Source organism: Sapajus apella, unplaced genomic scaffold, assembly GCF_009761245.1.
Source record: "Sapajus apella isolate SASKATOON/1434 unplaced genomic scaffold, GSC_monkey_1.0 scaffold38, whole genome shotgun sequence".
NCBI classification, from domain to species: Eukaryota; Metazoa; Chordata; class Mammalia; order Primates; family Cebidae; genus Sapajus; species Sapajus apella.
The window spans coordinates 20,279,911-20,306,650 of NW_022436978.1; the positions used below are offsets into that span (position 1 = coordinate 20,279,911).

Below are 26,740 nucleotides of genomic sequence, written 5' to 3' on the forward strand. Positions count from 1 at the left end.
AAAAAAAGGGTTTAGTATTTAATATTTTAACAAAGTTCTAGCCTGAAAGTGATGTGAAACTGACAGGCACATGTGTGCCTGCGTGTGTCTTTTTCTTGAGATGACATCTTGCTCCGTTGCCCACCAGGGCTCACTGCAGCATCAAACTCCTGGGCTCAGGTGATTCTCCGGTCTCAGCCTTCAGAGTTGCTGGGACTACAGATGCGTATCATCAAAACCAGAGATTTTTTTAAAGTTTTTATAGAGACAGGGTCTTGGTCTGTTGCCCAACTCCTGGCCTCAAGCGATCCTCCTGCCTTGCATTACCAAAGGGCTGTGATTATTGGATTCCCAAAGTGTAGAGATTACAGGCATGAGCCACCATACCCGGCCCTAATATATAATTAGGAAAACTTTTCTGAAACACACAGCAATTTACATGTACTAAACTTCAAGATTTAAAGGGGAAAAAAATGCTAAAATCCATGTAAGTTGAAATACTCAGATTTTCAGTAACTTGTCATATTTGCACCACAATTTACTACTATAAATTGTGTACTGTGCATTAAAGACTTTAAAAATCATTTTTAAAAATCAGTTTATACCAAGTTTTCTGATTTATAATCAATTTAATTTTCCAAGTATGTAAGTCAACGTTTAAAGTTAAGGTGATTTTCTGGCAGGTCACAGTGACTCACACCTACAATCCTAGCATTTTGGGAGGCCGAGGCAGGTGGATCACTTGAGTTCAAAACCAGACTGGGCAACATGGAGAAACTCCGTCTCCACAAAATATACAAAACTTAGCTGACATGGTAGCACATGCCTGTAGTCCCAGTTACTTGGGTGGCGGAGGCGGGAAGAGAGCTTTAGTGTGGGAGGCAGAGGTTGCAGTGAGCCAAGATTGTGCCACTGCCCTCCAGCCTGGACAACAGAGCAAGGCTGTCTCCAAAATCAAACAAACAAAATGTTCCTTCAAACTGGCAATAAACTTACAGACTAGATATATCACCTTAGTACGTATAGCTTTAAAACATAATAAAGCTCATTAGCCTAGTTATCCCTACAGTACATGCTCAGGTAACAAAATCTTGAATGTACCACAAGAGGTACTTCCTGACCACTAAAAGAAGTATCAACTCCAGAGCATAAATATTTACACAATGTAAAATTAAAGGAATTATTAAGATACGTAGAAGTATTAAACTAAATCAAAGTATTAGGCCAGACTTGGTTTACTCTGCTGTCTGAATAGAAGGTTTTTAAAAAGTGGCAGAAGAGAAAAATAAGATGGCACACTGAATTTTTCCTCTTTAAAAAAACATACTTCCAGCTTCTTAATGGCTGAGAAAAATGAGCTTCATTTTACAGAAGTTTCTAACAGATACTTACACAGAATGGCTTAGGGATTTTTGGTTCTAAATATGAAACTAAGCATGGGTTAAGAAATTTTAGTTCTATATGTGACTCAATTATTTTCAAAGTAATTTTTTAAAAATTACAATGATTTTTAAATAGATATGGTTGATTTAAAACTTAGGCAGCAGGGCAAGTGCTAGGATACAGCACAGCTATTATGAAGGTTCACAGTGACTGTGAAGAAGTTACTTCAACTATGAAGGCATGAAAGGAGGGAAACTAACGGTGTCCTTAGGGGTTCTCAAGCAGATAAAAGGGCATTCAAAGTAAATTAAAAAAGGGGTGGGGAGGCAAGGACCTAAAAAAATCTTTAGCACGTACCCTGTTTTCAGGACTGTATTATGCATTCCATATATTTTATTTAATGTTCATTAAAAAATTAACTAAGAAAGAGTATCCTAGCTTTACAGTTAATAAAATAACTTGCTGAAGGCATAAAATTAGCAACTGAGCCAGCCAATTTTATCTAGTTACCTAATTCCAAATAGTATCTATTTGTTAACTGCCAGGATCTTACGCTAAGGTGTAAGAATAAAGTTTCTGTCAATCTCAGGAAAAAAAATATACTAAACATTCTTATAAAAAATTCATTGTACATCATTAATGATATGACCAAAAAACAGGAATTTTATGGAGAATGTGAATTACACAAGTCCAGGTGTGGAAAGTTAATGGAGTAAGAAAGAATAATGTTATGTAAAGAAAATGTTAAAAATACATAAAATCTTGCCAAATACATAAAGTCATTCCAGACAGATGACCTGAATGGAATAAAAAATACAGTGTCTTGACCTTCAATGGGAAATGTTATCACCTTTATGCCATAAAAAAGGAATGGTAAACTCTAAAGGGTAAAGGATTACTAATGAATATGAGTTCATTTTTTCTAAGTTATTTAAGTGAAACTTAAAAGGTTGTTTAAAAAAAATGCTAAAAACTGATTATTTTTATGTAACAGATTAACACTGAGATAATCAGCATGAAGAAAAATCTGAATTCCTATTCCTGACACCTTGCACCAAATACGTATCAACCGGGGCAAAAAGTTTATGCACTAAAAACCAACAACAACAAAAACAGGAATATAATGTATTTCTGAATGATCTAGGAGCAGGAAAGACCCTGCCAAGCATGACAGAAAATCCGTCATAAAGCAAAAGCCTAAAAAAAAAAAAAATCCAACAATATAAAAATGTTTAAATACCTGCTCAGGAAAAAAGAAATCAAGTCAAAATTAACAAGGAATATATTTGCTACACATACAAAACTGCAAAATAGTCTTATAACCCACTAATACTGAAGACAAAAAATATATAAAGGACAAAAAGTTCACAGAAAAATAAGTATCTTTTAAGCATATAGAAAGATAATGTGGTATACTTTCTGTAACGGCATTAACTAAAGTTTGATAAAACCTAATACTGAAAATATGTGTAAAACAGACCTATTTCCTACACTGGTGATAGAAATGTGTGAGAAAATAATTATGAAGCTCTAAAAATTTAAATACGATAAAACCTCTGATCTATCACATGGATCACTGGAGCCCAGGTTCAAGACCAGACTGGGCAACATGGAGAATTTCCTCTCCATTTATAGTTGGCAAAGAGTCACAGGGGATGTTCACTACAGCACGGTTTTTATAGTATTTATGTATCTATTTATTTATTTATTTAGAGACAGTTTCGCTCTCGTTGCCCAGGCTGGAGTGCAGTGGCGTGATCTCAGCTCCCTGCAACCTCCACCTCCTGGGTTCAAGCAATTCTCTACCTCAGCCTCCTGAGTAGCTGGGATTACAGGCACCTGCCACCATGCCTGGCTAATATTTTTGTATTTTTAGTAGAGACAGGGTTTCACCATCTTGGCCAGGCTGGTCCTAAACTTTTGATCTTGTAATCTACCTGCCTCGGCCTCCCAAAGTGCTGGGGCATGAGCCATGGTGCCCAGTCAGTGTTGTTTTTAACAGCAAAACAAAAGCATGCAATAGCGGCTTAAACAGGTTAAAGCCTGGGAGACATGACGAGGAAAGGAGAGACATGGAAAAAGCACAGATACACATCTATTTTTGATATTATACTCATCTGTTATTCTAACCTTTACTTAAACTTTTATAATTAAAAATTCAACCCCCCCCCACTGCCGTTCTACTCAATTCATAGTCATAGGGGAGAATGAAAAATATGGGAGTTCAGATTTGACTTCCTGATTTCAAGGAGTTCATAAACTGGTTTGGAGACATATACCAGAAAACAAAATGTAAGTGAGACTGAAAGCCTATCATTAAAAACCCAATTATAAAGACAGTAATTACTATAGTACACATGTAGAAAACATCACTTCATGCTAGCGACAGATCACCAAAGCCTTCGGAGTAAAGAAGTTATAGACTGAGTCTCCAACTTAAATTGTGAAATGGTGGCACCAATAAGCCAATACTAACCTTCGGATTTATTTTAGCATGCAGTGTTTTGAAAACTGAAAATTTGTATATTATATGTTTCCTGCTTCTCAAAACATATCACTGTAGCAAAAAATAAGGCACGCATTCCCTATGAAGAAAGGCAATGTCCTCTCCATCCCTATCTTACACAGTCCAATTTGCCTAATTGTGTAACTGGTTGGCCTCTGCAAGCATTTACGTCTCTTGGCCCTGGCACAGAAATGACAGTAACAATGGCCAAAACTACAAACAAGAAAGTACAGTAAATTCTTACTTATGAAGGAAAACCTAGAAGAATATGCTTGTTACAACAAAATAAATACTGAAAAGCAACTGGGAATAAATCAAGCTAAGAGAAGACATTAATCTCACACTTAGAAATTCACAGTTGAGCAAGTTAATGGTTCTGGCCAATCACTACCATGATTTTAACACAAACGTTTAGGCAGTGGTTGTATGCCAAATTGTTCTGCACTCATCTTACCATTAGTTTTACTAAGCATAACAAAAAAAGGTGCCAATAATAATGGCATGAGACCATCAGTTTTAATCCTTATATATTTTGAGACGGAGTTTCATTCTTGTTTCCCAGGATGGAGTGCAATGGTGCAATCTCAGCTCACCACAACCTCCGCCTTTCAGGGTTCAAGCAATTCTCCTGCTTCGGCCTCTGGAGTAGCTGGGATTACAGGCATGTGCCACCACACCCAGCTAATTCTGTATTTTTAGCAGAGATGGGGTTTCTCCATGTTGGACAGGCTGGTCTCAAACTCCTGACCCCAGGTGATCCGCCCACCTTAGCCTCCCAAAGTGCTGGGATTACAGGCGTGAGCCACCACACCCGGCCTTAATCTTTATCTTAAGCCATCTTAAAATAATGCAAAATGGGGCAGAAGTGCTTATGAAGAGTAAGTTCTGTGAGATTTGTACTTTTTAAAGCAGTGTAGAATAAAATTACTGAAAACAGCATTCCAAGCCACAAGTATTCATTTGTGTGATGATACCTAAACATTTATTGTTCCTCATTTATTCTTAGTATACTCACCTCCACATTCTAATTAAAAGGAATAAAGGAAGTGGCTATCTTTAACATCTTTATAATACCAATACTTGGTTGGGCTAAATATATAGTTTTCTCTTTTTAAAAGACAGATCCTGTATCCAACAGGTTAACAAACTCCCTATACAATGCCCTGCTGTGCAAAGCTAAAGCAGTTGTGACTATTTTCTGATAATTTTATAAAAAATCCTTGTCTTATATTCAGGCACACAAAGCTTAAGCATATAGAGCGGACCACTGAAGCCATAAATGTGAGATCCTTAAAATGATGTACAAGGAGTAAAGAACAAAATTAGGGACAAAACATCAACATGTGGGAAAAAAGATGAAAAATTTTAGAAAGCTAGAATCAGAATTAATAGCAACGTAAAAGCATAAGAGGATTTCAATTAAGAAAAGGTCGGCCAGGCCCAGTGGCTCACGCCCGTAATCCCAGCACTTTGGGAGGGTGAGGCAGGTAGATCAAGAGGTCAAGAGATTGAGAACAACCTGCCCAACATGATGAAACCCCGTCTCTACTAAAAATAATACAAAAATTAGCTGGGTATGGCAGTGCCCGCCTGTAGTCCCAGCTATTCAAGAGGCTAAGGCAGGAGAATTGCTTGAACCTGGGAGGCAGAGGCTGCACTGCGCCAAGATTGTGCCACTGCACTCCAACCTAGCAACAGTGCAAGATTCCATCTCAGAAAAAAAAAAAAAAAAAGGTCAATACTTTCAGATTCTATAAAATAGTTAAGGAAATAAGGAGAGTATGATCTACAATTCCTTTGTCAGCATGGTTCACAACAGCAAAGATATGGAACCTACCTAAGTGCCCATAAACCAATGAGTGGTTAAAAAGAAAACGTGGTATATATAGCTACACCATGGAATATTACTCAGCCATAAAAAGGAATAAAATAACATTTTTTTCGAGAAACTTGGATGGAGTCCATTATTCTAAGTAAAGTAAATCAGGAATGGAAAACCAAATAACGTATGTTCTCACTTGTAAGGGGGAGCTAAGCTATGAGGATGCAAAGGCAAAAGAATGCTATAATGGACTTTGGGGACTCAGTGGGGAGGAAGGTTGGGGGAGTGAGGGATAAAAGATTACATATTGGGTACAGTGTCCACTGCTCAAGTGACAGGTGCACCTAAATCTCAGAAATCGCCACTGAAGAACCTTAACCATGTAACCAAAAACCACCCGTATGCCAAAGCCTATTCAAATTAAAAATTCCTTTGAAAGCATCAAATTCTATAGCTTTACACTCTACGTATGAAAGATAACTGTTAAGATTATCAAATAGACATCTTTTCATCATGAACTTGCTTTTTGTTACTGAAGTACTACCGAAACAACGAAGAACGACACCCACACAGTAGAAAGTGACTTGTTTTCTAAGTGTATAAAGCAGTATTACAGAAACAGAATTTTAAAAACAAAAAGGAAAAACCCCCTAGCAGATAAAATTTTTACCACTATTAAGTTGGCCAAAAAAAGAACATTTTAAAGAGGCAAAGAAATTACATTTTAAACACTTACGTCTTCTCTGGGTAGTTTATTTTCATTGTCCCCTTCAATTCTCACCCGAACCACACCGGATTTGTCCACTATTTCTTGAATAACTTTGCCATTTTTTCCAATTACTTTTCCTTTAGTAAGAGAAAACAAATATAATGGTAAGCTAAAAACCAATTCTGCTATTCTTTCAGTACTGGCCCAACTACTGTAACTTGCTAGTAATTATAACCATCCAGTGAAGCTCCATCTTTTTACTGTCAATTAACCCACCCTATAGACTACCAAGGAATTTTACCCCGATCTGAAACTCACTTCTCTATCAGCATGCCTAAGGTTACTAACTGGGAATGACAACAGTGCTAGACATTTTCATAATCTAGACTTTTAAAATATCCCTTTATCACTTTCACATTTTTAAAATATCCAACCCATTCAAAACCATGAATATGTACATAAAGGCAAAGAGAAAACTATTTTAATTTGGCATTAATTACATCACTTTCGTAATTCACGTAAGTAACAAATCTATCAATCTTACTTTTATTTTCAAGTTTCTATCTGTCCAAAAGATTTCTATGACTTAAAGATAACTTTAGAATATTTACATGTATTGCATTTTAACCAAAGTTTTTAAAGTACTTCACAGCTATATAAAAAATTACATAATGCATATGCATGATATGTTGTCTTGCTAGGTATAAAATATTGTAAAACGACATAAAATTCAAATTAACTTTTCTACACTTAAAAGTCTGTCAAACAGCAGTTATTGAGTATATTCATAAACAAAGGGGTCAAAAGGCTCCTTTCCCTGAAGGATTATCTATGTAAAGATTACATATACTCACATAAACTACAAAGCAACACTGAGTTGTGTACCTTAATTAAGTTAGCAAGTACTATTCAAGTAACCTTCACCATATGGAACAGATATATCCCTTAGTGAACAGCAATAGCATAGTTGTTATCAAGTCCACATCCTCAAATAATTTTTTAAGTAAATCTCTTTTTGCAAAAACTTAAATCTTGGTTGAAAGAGTTAAAATGGAAGATTTTCCTACTGCATGCCTGAACAAACAGTTTCCATTAAAGAATGAATAAGAACAAGGACAACAGTAGACTGGTCAATACAATGAAATGACTATAATGGGTTTTTCTCTCTTGTATTCCTACTCTCAAGCCTCATTCCCCATTAATAATCCTAAATTTAAAAGCAGCAGCAATTGAACAGGTTAAAAAAAAAAAAGTAGGGCAGGGAATTCACATGACATGTATCTTCTCTGAGCAGACCTAGCAGGAGCACATAAAAGCAACCTTCATTGTTAACACAGTGAAGCTCAAGCTGCAACTCCATCCTTGACCCTGCTAAAAATAAGCAAACGTCTTTCGAAGAACAAAGATTAGGTTGATATACCATATTCCTCCCCCAGAACCTTTGCCGCTTCCTTCTTTTGAACTATACCGGTTGTGAGTGCTCATCCATCACCCTTCCGGGTCCTTGGTAGGAACCTACCTGCAAGTTTTATTTAGTCCCACCAGAGACCGTCAATATTTTAAATGACCATTTCCATAGTTTAAACTCCAGATCATATTGACAAATTGAAGCAGACCTGTAGTATAAATTGAGCACTGAATACAAATGCTTAAGGGACAGAGAGAAGTGATTAAGGAAGGCTTCTGGAGGTGAAAGGTTTTGAATCATTTTCAAATCAATGTTCAGATATTTTTTCCTTTCATTTGGGAGGGATGGGAATGGTCACCTTAGAACTCTCGGAATCTGGACGAGGAAGGAAATTCTCGCTGGAACTTACCCACCACGTGTCCTCATTCCGTTTTATTCCTCAGTTCTCTTTTTCTTTCATTTGGACTAACAATGTACTATTTTTCAAAAGACTGCTTCATCCATAAAACATTATGGAGGGAAATATTGTATCTGTACACATGACAACCAATAGAAATTCTTATACTCCTTCTGAGTATTCCAACAATGTGTAACAGTTACTGCTAATGTATACTTCCTGAAGAGCACACAACCCACATCACCAGAGCCAATGGAGACAAGATCCAGGAAGAGACAACAGGTACTCACCACTTCACTGAATAAAGACAACAATCAGAGAACTACTAATATACCCGATTTTCTTATTTTTGAAACACCAGAAATTTTTACTCAACTCTCTAAGACCACAACTGTCTAAGACCAAGGCTCTTTTTATAATTGATAGACTTGGATTGAAAAGAAACCCGGTTCCCTTTCACAAATGCACTGCCAAATCATTTTTACAAGTGAGGAAACAGGCTGGGCACGGTGGCTCGCGCCTGTAATCCCAGCACTTTGGGAGGCCGAGGCAGGAGGATCACCTAAGGTTGGGAGTTCAAGACCAGCCTGATCAACATAGAAAAACCTGGTCTCTATTAAAAATACAAAATTAGCCCAAGTGTGCTGGCGCATGCTTGTAGTCCCAGCTACTTGGGAGGCTGAGGCAGGGGAATCGCTTGAACCCGGGAGGCGGAGGTTGCAGTAAGCTGAGATCACACCATTGCACTCCAGCCTGGGCAACAAGAGCAAAGCTCCATCTCAAAAAAAAAAAAAGAAAAAAAACAGCAACAAGTGAGGAGACCTTAGTAAAGTTCAATTGTGCTCTATGGAGCAGTTACCATAATGTTAGTACTGACAGATGTCAATTAAGTACAATTTTTTAAAAAAGGGTATCATTTTGAAAAGCAGCTTTCTCGTGAAAGGTGATTCCATTTGATACTGATAAATATTTGATAACACTGTGGACCCTACCTATGTATATTTATAATGATATAAAGTTCTTCAAGTTTATATTCAATTTTAACATTTCAAGTCATCTTTCTAGCACTTCAGACTACAGTGAACAAAGGCATACCAAGAACTAATAAAGCAGAACTTACACAACTGGCAGTAACGCCACACCTATCCAAATGTTTGAGCAGAACTGAAAGACTTTTTATAGCCAGGCATGGTGGCTCACGCCTACAATCCCAACATTTTGGGAGGCTGAGGCAGGTGGATCACAAAGTCAGGACTTTGAGACCAGCCTGGCCAATATGGTGAAACCCCGTCTCTACTAAAAATACAAAAATCAGCCAAGCATGGTGGCGGATGCCTGTAGTCCCAGCTACTTAGGACGTTGAGGCAGGAGAATTGCTTGAACCCGGGAGGCAGAGGCTGTGGTGAGCCGAGATCAGGCCACTGATTCCAGCCTGGGTGACAAAGCAAGACTGTCAGAAAAAAAAAAGAAAGGCAGGCTTTTTACATAAATACTAATAGTTGAATTCCAAGAAACAAATTGCCGTCTTGTAAACTACTTTTCCTGAATGCACTACTCATTAATGGTCAAGCAAACAATCTTTTTAGAATGAAAGAGGTTTTTTAAAATTTTTCTATTAATGTTTGTTTTACACAATTTAACAAATAGAACGCCTGCAGTTAAATCATTTCCTAAAGACAGAACAGGCCACATTATATAAATGGAACCCAAGAAGCTGAAAGTATTTCCTTAGCATCAACAAAAAAAACTGAGAGATAACAGGGAACAAAAACTCATCCCCCTTCTAATAAACTCACTATATTATCTTGCTGCTTCTTTTTATATTAAATATTTACAAGGGTCAATTTTTGGTATAGTCATTGCGTATTTAACACATAACCAAAGCCTTCCCGATTGCCTCACACAGCACCTAATAGATAGCACAGATGCAGGGCAGAGTAACAGAGCTACAAGTTAACACACTCCAAGCTACAGTGCTCATTTAACCAGCTTCAAATTTTCGTCACTTAACTATAATCTAGGGGTACAACAGTTTCAGTAATGGTGTCAAATAACTAATAGTGAAACCTCCCCTCACATCATCATCCCTCTCCTCCTGCCAGTAAGTTCTTACCTTATTATTCTATGCCTTTGCAACAACTTGTTACTCAGGACCTACTGTGTAGAATTTGTTACCCTATTGTTTGTTAGTTCACTGTTACTTTTCTTCTGCACTAAACAATTATCATAAATACCTTCTCAAAAAGTACTATCATAATTTTGATGAATATAAATTAATGATGAAAAGACCATAAGGGAGTGAGAATAATAGGAAAGATCCCACGGGATGAGAAGGCTTACAAAAAACTGCAATGACAAACTGTTATAAAAACCCTGGGCCTTATTAGTGGGTCACCCTATACAGAAGAAACAAACATCTTTACTTTTTAACACATGACAAAAACAAGTTACAAGTCACACAAAACGTTATCACCAAAAAATATAAGTATTGCTATCTAAATAACTGTACACATAAGTGGAATAAGGTTATCAGACTACAAGACTAGTTTTCAATAGCTGCTGTATGTAACTAAACAATGTTTATTTAACATTTAGTAAAAGTACCTACCAACAAGATTCCTAGGAACCTGAATAAAATCCTCCACAAATTCCAAGAAACCTCTAGCTTTTTTTACAGCATCAGCACTCTGTAGATGAGGGGAAAAGTAAAAATGAATTCCTTTTTCAATTTTGAAGCAACCCACAATCCACAACAAAGAGATGAGAAAAGAGAAAATTTTGAATGATTATGTTTTACTAAAAGATTATGCTCATTCCATTGAGGAGAGATTTCAGGTGAAGTGATTCACCAAGTACTTAAGAAAATTATTTTGAAAAACCCTAAATCAGTCAGTACTATTAAAACCAAAAATAACATTTCTAAAATCTTTTTTAAGCTGCTGAGAAATTTAGTATCAGAGTTTACATTACACAGCTGCTGAACAGCCAAACTTCAACCCAATCCTAAATATACTCCCAGGTTGTAATTCTTATGTTGAATGTTAAGAACACAAAGTGTCTAAATTGTCTGAATTATTTTATTCTCAAAATCAGATATATGACTTAAAAAGCTATTTTTGCAGAGATGCATTTTTAAAAAGTACCTTCCGTCTGATAAGATAATCAAAATTCGTAATTTCTAATGAGTATAATTTTAAATGACTAGAGGGTCGGGAGTGAGTCTCTAAATGAACTTTCTACCTCTCAATAAAGTTACTTTCATTTTTAACATTTGTTCTTTAATAACCATGGCTGAGGCCAGATGTGGTGGGCTCATGTCTGTAATCCCAGCACTCTGAGAGGCCAATGTAGGAGGATCATTTAAGCCAAGAGTTTGAGACTAGCCTGGGCAACACAGGAAACCCCCTTCTCTACAAAATAGATAGACGTTTAAATTGGCCCAGCATAGAAGCACAGGCCTGTAGTCCCGGCTGCTCAAGAGGCTGAGGCCCGAGGACTGCTTGAGCCCAGAAGTTTGAGGCTGCAGTGAGCTATGATCACACCACTGCACTCCAGCTGGAGCAACAGAGTACACCTTTTTTAAAAAAAAAAAAAAAAAAAGCAAATAAAATTTTAAAAAATATTAAAATAGCTCAAATTATTGTGTGCTCACTACATGACATACCATATACAATAAGTATTTTTTACAATATATTCCATCCTTAAGAACTATATTAAGGTAAGCACTACTGTTATTATTTTATAACGAGAACATTTAGACAAGGAAGTAAAGTAACGCACTTCAAGCCTACTAAAGTGGTAGATGGGATTCCAACCCAGGAAGTATACCTCCAAAGGCTATCTTTTTTTCTTCTTCTTTTCCTCCTCCTCACAAGACAGACAGAACCTTTGGCTCTGTCCCTCAGGCTAGAGGACAATGGTACAACCACAGCTCACTGCAGCCACTCAGTCTTGGCCTCAAGTGATCTTCCTGCCTCAGCCTCCAAAACTGCTGGAGTGACATACATGAGCTACCATGCCTGGCTGTCTTCTTAATTACTATGTTATGCTATATACTTTTAAAGTTTTCAAAATTAAAAATGAAGCCTCCAGTCACAGCTTTACCATATGAAAGAAGCTTTTCATAGAGCTATGTATAAGAAGTCAAGACACAAAATTGTCATTCCAAAAAAAAAAAAAAAAAAAAAAAAAATCCAGGCCAGGCATAGTGGCTCATGCCTACAGTCCCAGCACTCTGGGAAGCTGAGGCATGCAGATCACCTGAGCTCAGGAGTTCAAGACCAGCCTGTGCAATATGGCAAAACCTTGTCTCTTATTTAAAAAACAAAACAAAACAAAATTCACTTACTCAAATTTGAAGGATGGTCTCAATTTATAAACATAAAAATAGAAGTGAGTATATATATATATATTATATATATTATATATATATATTATATATGTATATATATTTAAACTCTATGTTGCCCTGGCTGAATTAAAACTCATGGGCTCAAGCAATCCTCCTGCCTCAGATTCCCAAGTAGATGGGACTACAGGTATATGCCACTATACCTGGCTGAATTACGATTTAAAAATAACTTACTGATTTCCTACCCGTGCAGATGTCATGATTCACTAGTGATGAAGTATTACAGAAATTCAAGTTCTAGAAAAGCTATTCTAATATATGCCATTTACTCCTACCAGTGTATGGCACACAGTAAGCACTCAAAAACAAAAATTATTAATTGGATAAATTATTTGTTACGGGCATAAAACTGAAATAAACTAAAAGCAGTAAAGAAATTTCAATTAAAAAACACTACATACTTAATTAGTCAGTAAATCTTTCACTCCCCCAGTAAAAAATCAGCTTCAATTTACCTTCTCAAGTCATGATTACGAGGCTGACTGATGCTAACTAAATAAATTCTACCTCAAAAGTATTTCACTGGGAAACTGGAATTTCAGATAAAAATATAATCAAACAATAGATGGTTAACACATTACAGTAAAGGCCAAGGCAGGAGACAGAGAACTTACCTCTCCATAGATCCTAAATGTTCCGGTATCTTCATCTAGCTCGATGGCGGTAACTCCAGGAACCTTCCTAGCTTGCTGAATGTTACTACCATGTGTTCCTATTGCCAGGCCCATTAAATCTTCTCTCACAACAAATTCCTCATGAAAAGCTGCTGCAAGTTGTTTTGTGCACTAATAAAACAGGAAAATTAGAATATAAAAGATCAAAATACAAACTGTTTTTTTGTTTGGTGTTTTGAGACATGCTCTCGCAATGTCACCAAGGCTGGGGGTGCAGTGGTGTGATGGTGGCTCCCTGTCGCCTCAATTTCCTGGGCTCAAGCAATCTTCCCACTTCAGCCTCCAATATAGGCACACACCACTGAGACCAGCTAATTATTTTTTGTAGAGACAAGGTCTCACTATGTTACCTAGGCTTGTCTCGAACTCCTGGACTAAAGCAATCCTCCCACCTCAGACTCCTAAAGTGCTGGGATTATAGGCATGAGCCACCACACATGGCCACAAAACGTTTTATTGCACATCCATGTTTATAGCATTATAAATAGGTGAAAGAACCCAGATCTACAGGCCAATGAATGAACAAACACAATGTGATATAATATACATTCTGCCTTAAAAATGAAATTCTGACAGAGGCTACATAAATGAACCTTGATGCTAAGTTAAATATGCCAGTCACAAAAAAAACTAAAATGCTTTTACTTACATGAGGTATCTAAAATAGTCAAATTTATAGCAACAGAAAGTAGAATGATGGTCGCCAGGGGCTGGGGAAAGGAGAAAATGAGCAGCTGTCTAAAAGGTATAGATTTTCAGTTTTACAAGATGAGAAGTCCTGAAGATTTATCAATAATGTAAAATATACTTAATACTAAGTGTACACCTAAAAATGGCTATGATGCTAAGTTTTATATGTGCTTTATCATAGTGTAAAGAAAAACCTGAGAAGAAAAAACCCACAAAAATTAAGTTAAAAAAAGGCCAAAACTCAATCTCTTAAAAAATAAATGAAAGTAGGCCGGGCGCGGTGGCTCAAGCCTGTAATCCCAGCACTTTGGGAGGCCAAGGCGGGTGGATCACGAGGTCAAGAGATCGAGACCATCCTGGTCAACATGGTGAAACCCCGTCTCTACTAAAAAAAAATACAAAAAATTAGCTGGGCATGGTGGCGCGTGCTTGTAATCCCAGCTACTCAGGAGGCTGAGGCAGGAGAATTGCCTGAACCCAGGAGGCGGAGGTTGCGGTGAGCCGAGATCGCGCCATTGCACTCCAGCCTGGGTAACAAGAGTGAAACTCCATCTCAAAAAAAAAATAAATAAAATAAAATAAATGAAAGTCATCTAATGTCATAAAATGAATGGGAAAAAAAACTGTTTTATTAGTCTAAAACATTTTTCCAGATATAGGCACACATGTTCAGAACTTTTAATGAGAACACTTCCAAATTTGTCCTAAGGATAATAAACACATCCCAGTTTCTCTAAGACAACACAGTGCATGCATGCACGTGTATTCATCTAGATCTAGAGAGAGTGGGTGAGTGGAAAAACAACCACCCTAGCAGTGTAGCAGGGAGAAAAGGACAAAACAGTACCCCAGGACACGTCAGAGGGGTCATGACAAGCTTAGTATTTTAGTACTACATGCCACATGATGCCCCACTCCTAGTCCTCCTCTCCTCTCACACGAGAGTCGTTACAATCAACTAGTTAATGATGAAAGATATCAGGACTGATAAACAGGGCAGTTAAAAAAAAATAAAAAGGTTAAATACACAGTAAAGAACTAGCAATACAGTCTACTCAGTATCTCTAGTTTCTTCACTATTTGTTACCGGTCATCTAAGTCCTACCAACAAGTTAACAGGCATTTAGCAAAGGAAAGGCTACATTTGATAAAAGGCAACATGGAAAAGTAATTCTTCTAAAGGCACGACAACTCTAAATAGTCATGAAACAGAGGTCCTAGGCGGCCTTAGTTTGAAGCAAGGAACTTGAAAAATATACTTATAAAACTAAATGGGGGCTAGGCACAGTGGCTCATGCCTATAACCACAGCACTTTGGGAGGCCAAGGTAGGTGATTACGTGAGGCCAGGAGTTAGAGAGCAGCCTGGCCAACATGACAACATCCCGTCTCCCAAAATACAAAAATTAGTTGGGCTTGGTGCTACACACCTGTAATCCCAGCTACATGGAAGCAGGCAAGAGAACTGCTTGAACAAGGGAGGCAGAGGTTGTAGTAAGCCAAGATCATGCCACTGCACTCTGGGTGACAGAGCCAGAATGTGTCTCTAAAACACAAACAAACAAAAACTCAATAGGACACACAGAATTCTTTCGTAGGTAAACCCACTTACTTCTAAATGCTTAGTGGCCTCTTCATTTCTGGACATAAGCATCAACTTTGTACGAATACTTCGCAAATGCATGTCACTTAAGATATTTACTCTCTTCACAGTTGCTTCGCTGGCAGACTATAAACAAACAAGCTAATTACTCAAAACTTTAATCATTCTTCCAAATAGTACAAATACCATCTTCTATACAAAGCGTTCCTTGCTTCTCATCTACTCCACTTCTTCTTTCAACTAACATTCAGTACTCTGAGTAATCACACTTTCCTTTCTGAATTCCTGTATTATTTAGATCTGCTATTCAGAATATGGTTGGTTGGGAAAAAATCCGGATTCTCACACATTAAGAATTTTATGTTAAGAATGTCATGTTAAAGAATTTTTTCTCCTTACTACAGAAGAAATCAAAAGTAATTAACATTTTATAGCTGCAAACAAATTTTTCTCCAACACTGTTTTAATAAATAATTCACTACACACTAAGTTGACCTTAGTTTTTCTCTTTTGAAATATCTAGTAATAAAATCTGTGCAGTATGCATTAACAAGTTACTTTAAAATATGGTGTTATCTTACCAGTATCATTAGCTGTGTTGTTTCTGGATGGTAAAAAATTCTGCATGCTCCTACTGCTTTCTTAAAATCTTTATGCGCATTTTCATTAGCACACCTAGAGAAAAATTAATTCATGTGTAAGACCTCAATAACAGGTTAAATTTAGAGGAGACTTATAATACGAAGTCAGTGTTTCATTTTGACATCCCCCATTAAAACCTTTGTTCATTAAGAAGATTTTCCATCAAAAGGTTTTGATTGGGCATTTGGGAAAATGTTTTGTGGCAATGAAAAATCCTCTTAATTCACAAAACAATTCAACAATAAATAAAATTACTCACGCCTCTCTCAAATCCTCAGGAACATCCACTGTGCATTTAAAGAAGGTATTTTTTTTGACAGTTTTATTTTGATTGACAGGTCGAAGTCGTTCAAATGTGACTATTTCATTGTAAGTAGCATCACAAGCAGCATATTCAATGACATAAAACTAAAAGACATCAAAATACTTTAAAAATCCCATATGAACAAAAATAATGAAGTTTAAATGAAGTTCTAATTACCTTGCTCAGCTTAACCAATGGACCCTCCCCCATGTGGCACAAACACTAAGCACAGCTTAGCTACATCAATCTCATTTGCCTAAACTAGATGATAGGTTCTTACAAGCATGAACCTTGGTGATCCTGACATGCTTGAGGTGTACCTCTGGAGTGCGGCTTTGGTGTTTGCCAATACAGAACACAACAGAAATTAATGCTAATGAACTTCCGAAATGTTTGATCAACTATTTCTCAGGCAGGCTTTTAGAAATGAAACTGACAGTAGAAATAACATTTACAAAAACCAAGCACTGAGGCGTCTCCTTAGAAACTAGTCGCAAAGCAAGTGTGAAGATTACTTACTTCTCCTTTCATCATCCGAACTTTAGCCAACCACCACCCACATGGCTCTTGGTCATTTGCTCTTGAATATACCTGAGAAGAAAAAAAAAAAATGCCTATATCCATTTATCCCAAAAGATTTCAATGCTGTCAATAATGACTTATTATAAATGTCCAATCCCATTAACCTTAAGAATCAAAAATGCTATTTTAAATTGGTATATTAAATGCAATACAATAAAAGTGATAGCTACACTTAAATTTAGTACTTAAAAATAAAACTATACTTTTTTCCGCAATTTAGCTTCTTGGAAATTAATTCCATATTCACGAGGTTTACTAAACATAAGCATTTTAAAGAAATGCTCTTAAAAAGGAGTTTTAGAGTTTTAAATAATGTATAACACAGGTCTTCCTGTTTGTCAACATTGTTAATATTAAGTATTATTCTCAGAAAGTGATTAACCTAATTTTTAAATTCCATCAGGGATATGACACTTAGATCCCTTGCTAAAGAACCTAAAGTAAATGTACTAAAATTGTTTAACAAAAAAACTACACACATTCAGTCCATCTAGCAGAGCACACTAGTACCTTACAAAACTCCTATTCAGTCCAGGCGCTGTGGCTCACGCCTGTAATCCCAGAACTTTGGGAGGCCAAGGTGGGTGGATCACCTGAGATCAGGAGCTCGAGACCAGCCTGATCAACATGGTAAAACCCTGTCTCTATTAAAATACAAAAATTAGCCGGACATGGTGGCAGGCATCTATAATCTCAGCTACTCGGGAGGAGGCGGCAGGACAATCACTTGAACTCAGGGGACACACCACTGCACTCCAGCCTGGGCAACTGGAGAGAAACTCCATTTCAAAACAACAACAACAAACTCCTATCCATAAAAAAATTAGTCTTATATTCTTTGTAAATATCAGTTTTATTAACATAATAGATCACAGAAGTTTTCACTTGGGATTCTAGTTATTTCTTATGATACAACAGAGCTTAATGCATATTTTCAATATATGGAAAGGTAGAAAAGGGGGGCTGAGAAGAAACAAGAACCAATAAAAACCATGAATGACTGCCCTCAAAGAGATGGCCAGGGAAACCTATCAGTGGGTGTTAACAGCCATCTGGGAGACAAACGTAAACAACTAAAGACAAAAAAGTTTTAGGAAGCCTGAAGCTTCTATCAGGACGATTTGAGAGTAATCTCAGAAGCGGTAGGAATACTGAAACTGGAAATGAATAAACCAAAACCTACTAATAAACTTTATTGTACACCGTGATTAGAGCAGCAAGTCCAATATACCAATCAGGATCCATTAAACTCAACTTAGCTTTTCCGTTTCTTTTATCAACAGATCTAACTATTCAAAGGGATCGGTATCTCATGACTTTATTCTTCCTTAGACATACACAAAAGACAAGAAAGTTTACTTTTTAAGACTAGAATAAAACTCACCCTTATTCTGCAATTATTTTATGTATCCACTGGGCCCTTTTATAAATGTAAGGTAGAATCTAGTGATCTTATTTTTCCTATATCTTGAAACATTTTACTATTTCATCAACATTCATCAGTTATTCTCAGCTATATTTTAAATAAAGACTAAAATGGAACAGAGGAGTGACGGCATCACCTAGAAGGACACAACAGTGAAATAAATTGTTAACGCTGTGTCATCATACAGTTTCCTTACTGTATAGCCCAAGGTATCACATCTCTTTCAAAAAAGTTCAAAAAGACTGAAGACGCCATCCTTGTAGTCTGCTTGTAGCTACCGCTGACCAGTTGAGAATTATGAATTTATTTTTCACTCGTAATTGCAAAGAGAAGAAAATTTACAGAGGAATGCCTTTCTAATTATTAGAGGTATCAGACAACAGATCCAAAAAGATAGCGGCACACTTGATTCCACTGATAAATGTGAAATTATCTTACAAAGTGAAATCTCAGATTATGAAGTCTTCAGATAGTAACATCCTAGACGAATGTTCTCAAACCACGTATTTCTAAGGAGAAGAGGCAAAGATGATGTCTATTCTCATCCAGTTAATCACTCAACTGAGACTCCATCATGCAAAATCCTCCAACAAGAACCCAGATCATTCTGGTTTTCTAAAATGGTTTATGACAGTATTCTTCCATCTTTTTAAGATGTCTGTGGTCAGGCATGGTGGCTCACACCTGTAATCCCAACACTATGGGAGGCCAAAGCAGGTGGACTGCTTGAACTCAGGAGTTCAAGACCAGCCTGGACAACATGACAAAACCCTGTCTCTACCAAAAATACAAAAGAAATTAATCAGGCACGGTAGCACAACAGTGGTCCCAGCTACATGGAAGCCTAAGGTGGGAGGATCACTGGAGCCCAGGAAGTTGAGAAGGCAGTGAGCCAAGACTGAACCACTACTCTCAAGCCTGAGTGACAGAGCAAGACCCTGTCCGAAAAAAAAAAGTAAAATAAAAGTTGAAGATAAAGTTTTTAAAAATATGTTTGTGTGCCAAAATTTACTTCATTTAAGTGGAAATGTCAAAGGCAGATGTGTATACAAAGATAACTGCAAAAGATAATGAAATGCAAATATATTCATTAATCAATTCAACTGACTAAATATGCTAAAATCACAGCACAAAGACGGCTATCCCTTCTTTCATAGAAGGAAATGCCAGTAAAAGTTCCAAGTATTCAAGAACTACACTCTGATTATCCAAGTGTAAGAATAACTACAAGTAATGACAAACTGGAATTTATTAGAGATATTTTAAATCTGGTATCAATATGTATAAAATGGGTATAATCTAGGTTCATGTTTAACGGTTACTGAGCAGTTAAGTTACATTTAGAGAACTGCATTTATTGCAGATACATATATCATCAAAACCTGGAAAATATGAAAAAGTTGGATTTGCCATATTTAAACTCTGACTAAAATGTCTAATAAGGCCATGCATGGTAACTCACACCTGTAATCCCTGTACTCCGGGAGGCCAAGGTGGGCACATTACTTGAGCATCAGAGTTCAAGACCAGCCTGGTGAAACCCCATCACTACGTAAAAGGCAAAAATTAACCAGGCATGGTAGCATGTGCCTGTAATCCCAGCTACCCCAAGTGGAAAGATCACTTGAGCCCAGAAGGTTGAGGCTACAGTGAGTTGTGTTCACTCCACTGTACTCCAGCATGCAGTCTAATAATGGCCAGGAACAGTGGCTCATGCCTGTAATACCAGCGCTTTTGGAGGCCAAGGCAGGAGGATTGCTTGAGTCCAGGAATTTGAGACCAACCTGGGCAACACAGGGAGATCCCATACCTATAAAAAAATTTTTTTTAATTGGCCAGATGTGGTGATGCATGCCTCTAGTCCCAGCTACTTGGGAGGCTGAGGCAGAAGCATCACTTGAGACTAGGAGGTTGAGGCTGCAGAGAGCCATGATCATACCACTGTACAGAAAAAGAATATGCTAACAATCAAAAGAAAGTGCCCATTCGAAGCACTATCTTAAGTGAGGCAGCTCATCCAAGCAGACTGGAATATCTCTTGCTAATCTGTGGGTACATCAAGCCTGATCTGCTGAAAAGGTTATGCCTTTAAAACTACCTAGACCCCTTATTCTATTTTCACTAAAGCATAACCATCCATTAACTTGGCTTCCTAAATAAAGCATTCTTAACTGCCTGGAGGCTTTTCTAACTAAACAACGAAATGCTGAATTCAGTTTTAAACTTAATATCCATTTCTGTAAGCTTCATTAATAACCTCACCCCAAAAAGACCAAGTTACTTTCACAAAGTGACTAAATATAAATGCCTGAATTAAAACACTACAAATTTGGCCATGCACGGTGGCTAGCACCTGTAATCAGAGCACTTTGGACGACCGAGGCGGGCGGATCACCTGAGGTCAGGAATTCGAGACCAGCCTGGCCAACATGGCGAAACCCTGTCTCTACTAAAAATACAAAAAATTAGCTGGGCATGGTGGTGCGTAACAGATATAAAAATCTGTTATATATTGTGTTTTTCTCCCCAGGCGGTTTTTTAATGCCTTCTGAATTATCACTTTATAATTCTGTTAACACGCTGGAGGTTATCTTTTTCATACTTTCAGTGACTGTTATTGTATTGTTCATATGTACAGTTTTGTAAACGTGGTGGATAGAAGCTGATGTCTCCTGAATTCTCATTTCCTTAATAGTAATATGGGTACATCATTTATATTAGTTTATCGGCTCTTCATCCTTTGTTCTGTGAATTGTCTATTTTTTGTTTGTGTAGCTTATGGTGTAGGAAATCCTTCTGTTTTATGGCTATTTCGGTTTTTTTTCTTGAGATGGAGTCTTACTGTTGTCCAGGCTGGAGTGGCATGACCTCATCTCAGTGCAACCTCTGCCTCCTGGGTTCAAGCAATTCTCCTGCCTCAGCTTCCCAGGTAGCTGCGATTATAAGTGTCCGCCACCACACCTGGCTAATTTTTTTTTTTTTTTTTAAGTGGAGATGGGGTTTCACCATGTTGACCAGGCTGGTCTCAATCTCCCGACCTCAGGTGATCTACCCGCCTCAGCCTCCCAAAGTGCTGGGATTACAGGTGTGAGCTACCGCGCCCAGAAGGCATTTCTGGAGGATGAAATGGTACATTTTAGTACTTTTCAAAACGTAAATATCTTGCCTTTTGATTCTGCAACTGAACCTCTTAAAATATACAATACTACCAGAAGATTTACATAAGATGATTAACTTTAACTCTGGTATTGTTTTCTTTTATTAATAGCAACAATTTTTGGTAATAATTTCAACAGCTTTTAATTTGATATATCCACACCAAGTAATTTTGAGGTGGTTACAAAAAAATGAGGTAAATTTAAAATAAGGAAAAGGAGAAAAAAACAAAAAACAAAAAAAAAGATTGAGAAGACATCAAAATGTCTGCTATCCTAATTAACTGAATACAAAAATCACAAATATATAACTCAATCCCATTTTATCAACTTAAATACCTCCTTTACACATGCAAACAAAAAACTCAGAGGAGACAATCAATTCTAGTGAGATTTAAGTTAGGGATGGTGGGTAAGCACACCTACATTAAGAGGGACATGCTTTATATAATTTTTACATTAAGCGCTTTATTACTTTGAATGAGGGAGGCGGCTTTCAAAACGTTACCTGTTAAAGTACTAATTCGAGAGTTTCTAAACATTCTAGGTACTATGAACAGATCCTTAATAAATGGTGGCAAAAGAAACAAAATTCTATGGGTGGCAAGATTACACTTAAACTTTTTCCTTATATGAATTTTCAAATTTTTCAAAAGTGAAAAAACTATGACATCTTAATTTCAGATGACTTACAAAATTCTAGAGAGCAAATTTTCAGTGATGGGCAGCTATTTTAAATTTTAAAATAAAAAGAAAAAAGCAAATTTCACCAGAGCTGAATCATAAAACATACTATGAAATTTTTTTCTTAATTCTGGATTCGATTTTTCAATCATTCAATCTCTAGCATCAATGTCTTATTTACAGAAGGGGAGGCAGGCCACAGGGGTGAGCCAGAGACTGTTCAGGAACAAGGCAGGACCTTCCTGGACAGGAATGGAAAAAGTACACTGTTAACACCCTCAGCACTCCACTAAGAGTAGTTTTCCCTTTAATCTGAGACTTCACGCTACCAATTTTGTGTCTGAACATCAAAAACGTCTAAGAAGCACTACTACCAAAACTGACTGCCATACATTTCTAATTCTGGTACATGTCCAAACCTACGTCATTCCTTGCTTGACCTAACTTCTGCTTATTCAGTATCTAAAAAACACTGCACCACCAATTTTGAAAAATGAAAATGAATCAAGCCCCTTCCATCCTCACAGAAAACTATCAGAGCTACAACATTGAGAAACACATTTTCAATAAAATCTACAGTCCAAATGAAGAGAGTAATCGGCAGCATCAATCACTGCCACACATAGCACCACCCAGGACCCCACTTGACACTCCCTGATTTGCAGCAGTCACTTCACCACTGTTCCTCGTGCCTCCCCCACCACACATCAGTAACATTTTCCTCAAGAACTCTAATACAACAGCCAGACTACAGAACAGGTATTCTTACAAAAAGTTATTTAACTTATTGCCATCTTTCTGCCTGGATTTTGACTATGTGCACTAAGTTCACTGTGTACTATTTTGCTTTTGCGAAAGCAAAGTGATAAACTACGGCCCTGCATGAATGAGTAAAGCACTCACTTTACTCTTTTATCTTTGACTTCCACAGAAGTGGGTACACCAAGTTAAGGTTATTAGGGGTTGAAATGCTGCAATTATTTGACTTCCCAGCATATGATCTTAATGAGAGCTCAAAGAAAATTTATCATTAAAAAAAATCAGGCCAGGTGAGGTGGTTCACGCCTATAATCCCAGCACTTTGGTAGGCCACGGTGGGCAGATCACCTGAGGTCAGGAGCTCAAGACAAGCCTAGCCAACAGGTGAAACCCTGTCTCTATTAAAAGAAAACATTTGCTGGGCATGGTGGTGGGTACCTAATCCCAGCTACTAAGGACGCTGAGGCAGGGGAATCCCTTGAACCTGGAAGGAGGAGATTGCAGTGAAATTGAGATCACTCCAGTGCACTCCAGCCTGGGTGACAGAGCAAGACTCCATTGCAAAAAAAAAAAAAAAAAAGTAAAATAAAATTGGCAGATAACCAAATCACCTGCAGTGCTTAGTACAGTATATACATGTTTAAAACTTTTGTAAATCGTCAGGTGTGGTGGCTCACACCTGTAATTCCAGCACTTTGGAGGCTAAAGCAGGCAGATCACCCGAGGTCATGAGTTCGAGACCAGCCTGGGCAATATTGTGAAACCCCATCTCTACTAAAAATACAAAAATTAGGCCGGGCTCAGTGGCTCACGCCTGTAATCCCAGCACTTTGGGAGGCCGAGGCGGGTGGATCACGAGGTCAAGAGATCGAGACCATCCTGGTCAACATGGTGAAACCCTACCTCTACTAAAAATACAAAAAATTAGCTGGGCATGGTGGCGCACGCCTGTAGTCCCAGCTACTCAGGAGGCTGAGGCAGGAGAATTGCTTAAACCCAGGAGGCGGAGGTTGCGGTGAACCAAGATCGAGCCATTGCACTCTAGCCTGGGTAATAAGAGTGAAACTCCGTCTCAAAAAAAAAAAAAAAAAAAAATTAGCCAGGCATGGTGGTGCATGTCTGTAATTCCAGCTACTTGGGAGGCTGAGGCAGGTGAATTGCTTGAACCCAGGAGGCAGAGGTTGCAGTGAGCCAAGATCGCACCACTGCACTCCAGCCTGGGAGACGAGGGAAACTCCATCTCAAAAATAATTAAATAAAATAAAATGTTTGTAGGGTCAAGAGTGGCTGCTCACGTCCGTAATCCCAGCAATTTGGGCACATGACTTTAGTCCCAGGTACTTGGGAGGCTGAGGCAGGAGAATGGCTTGAACTTGGGAGGTGGAGGCTGCAATGAGCCAAGATATCACACTATTGCATTCCAGCCTGGGTGACAGAATAAGACGCCATCTCAAAAAAAAAAAAAAAACAGGAAAAATAAAGTAATAAAGTTTGTAAAAACACTGAGATAGGTATTTCATCAGTCAAGTTCTCCTATCCCAATTCCCATAACCCACCATACGTATAGCAGGTACAATTGAAACTTAAAAATCTTTTAATACTATCAAGCAACTTTCAGTGAGAAATATGTTTAAGAAATTTGAGCACAGTGGCGGGGCATGGTGGCTCACTTTGGGAGGCAGAGGTGGGCGGATCACCTGAGGTCAGGAGTTCAAGACCAGCCTGGCCACCATGGTGAAACCCCATCTTAAAAAAAAAAAGAAATTTGAGCACAAAGGAGGAATGGTATCCATTTCTTAAAAATTGAAAAGAGCCGGGCGCGGTGGCTCAAGCCTGTAATCCCAGCACTTTGGGAGGCCGAGGCGGGTGGATCACGAGGTCAAGAGATCGAGACCATCCTGGTCAGCACGGTGAAACCCCGTCTCTACTAAAAAAATACAAAAAAAAAATTAGCTGGGCATGGTGGTGCGTGCCTGTAATCCCAGCTACTCAGGAGGCTGAGGCAGGAGAATTGCCTGAACCCAGGAGGCGGAGGTTGCGGTGAGCCGAGATCGGGCCATTGCACTCCAGCCTGGGTAACATGAGTGAAACTCCGTCTCAAAAAAAAAAAATAAAAAAAAAATTGAAAAGAAATTTTATATTCATCAAATCACCATTGCGGTTCTATTTGAAAATTATTTCCAGGTTTCTTGTTATATAACCACAAATAATAACACGGAAAAGGCAGACATCCAAGATCTACTAAGTGTGGAAAAAAAGAAAAGCAAGATACAAAGAAGCAGTATGACATGATCCCATTTTTATTCTGAGAGGTGGGTGGGGGGAGACACACACACACAGACACAGACACAGACACAGACACACACACACACCTGGAAGAACATGCACAACATGAACAGTGTTTTATTAATCTCTGAGGGGTGACTTTTCTTTCCCTCGTCCTTTACTACTTTTATTTTTTTGCTTTTCTGTACTTTTAAATTTTTCCTCAGACATTTCTATAATATTCTACAAGGCAAAAAGCTAGTTACAGTATTTCACATTGTTACATACGAACTCTGTTAATGGTCACTATAGTAAAATAACTGTCATTTCATAAAGACACCCAGGCAAATCATAAGACAAATTATTTAAAGTAAATAGGAAAAAGAAAGAAAAGAATAACACCATAGCACATAGTGTTCTATGCTAGGTGCAGCCTGGGAGCGGTGGCTCACGCCTCTAATACTAGCACTTTGGCAGGTTGAGGCAGGTGGATCACCTGAGGTCAGAAGTTCGATACCAGCCTGACCAACATGGAGAAACACGTCTCTACTAAAAAATACAAAATTAGCAAGGCGAGGTGGTGTGCATCTGTAATCCCAGCTACTCAGAAGAGTGAAGCAGGAGAATCACTTGAACTCAGAAGGTTGAGGTTGTGGTGAGATGATATTGCACCATTGCACTCCGGCCTGGGCAACAAGAGCAAAACTCTGTCTCAAAAAAAAAAAAAAATTCAAATGTACTATCATCCATGACTTCCAAATTATAATGATAAAAGTCTACAAAGCTAACAATGGGACAGGTGAGATCTATTCTGACTCCAAATTCAAGCACTGCTAGATTAGGCAGCCATTACCACCAACAGAAAGAACAGAGAAAAGGAATTAGCTTTATCCTCCATCAACTATGCTAATTTTCCTAAAAGAATATTTGAATACAAAAAATAGACACCACAAGAAAATAAACTTAAAAATACATACCTCTACTTCATCTCCTTCACTAATTTCTTTTTTTATATCAGGTGGTGGTGGTAATCTAACTTCATTAAATGGAACCTGGCGTTCTGGCTGCCAACTGAAGGATTAGAAAAGGTGTATTAACAATTTAAAAATATACAGTCTATGACTGGCGCTGCGTATTTTTTCAAGTCAGTTTACCACTTAGCTTTTCCTAAAGAGAAGAAAAACAACCTTCATACTATTAATATAATTTCCCAAGTAATTAGTTACTGAAGTAGAACAGATTTTGTATGACTCTTGATGAGGTTCATAAATAATTAACATAATTGTTAGCAACTGTACATTGCCTCCCAAATTACTCATCTTAAGAGCAGTACACACACTCC

General features: G+C 37.8%; 1 protein-coding gene and 1 long non-coding RNA gene across 8 annotated transcripts in view; one reads left to right on the forward strand and one right to left on the reverse strand.

The window, feature by feature from the left end:
• Positions 1-26,740, reverse strand: part of FXR1 (FMR1 autosomal homolog 1) — a 65,143-nt gene that overhangs the window by 15,283 nt on the left and 23,120 nt on the right. For all 7 annotated transcript variants that reach the window (XM_032298566.1, XM_032298563.1, XM_032298562.1 and 4 more), the window contains exons 3-10: positions 26,376-26,469; positions 17,047-17,118; positions 16,483-16,631; positions 16,163-16,256; positions 15,591-15,707; positions 13,230-13,400; positions 10,813-10,891; positions 6,427-6,536 (exon numbers count right to left, since the gene is read on the reverse strand). In XM_032298566.1, the coding sequence (XP_032154457.1) occupies positions 6,427-6,536; positions 10,813-10,891; positions 13,230-13,400; positions 15,591-15,707; positions 16,163-16,256; positions 16,483-16,631; positions 17,047-17,118; positions 26,376-26,469 (886 nt within the window). The remainder of the gene's footprint in view (positions 1-6,426; positions 6,537-10,812; positions 10,892-13,229; positions 13,401-15,590; positions 15,708-16,162; positions 16,257-16,482; positions 16,632-17,046; positions 17,119-26,375; positions 26,470-26,740) is intronic.
• LOC116565019 lies at positions 6,245-18,634 on the forward strand. Its single transcript, XR_004275215.1, has 3 exons — positions 6,245-6,426; positions 11,968-11,970; positions 18,623-18,634. It is a non-coding gene; the product is annotated as an uncharacterized LOC116565019 (long non-coding RNA).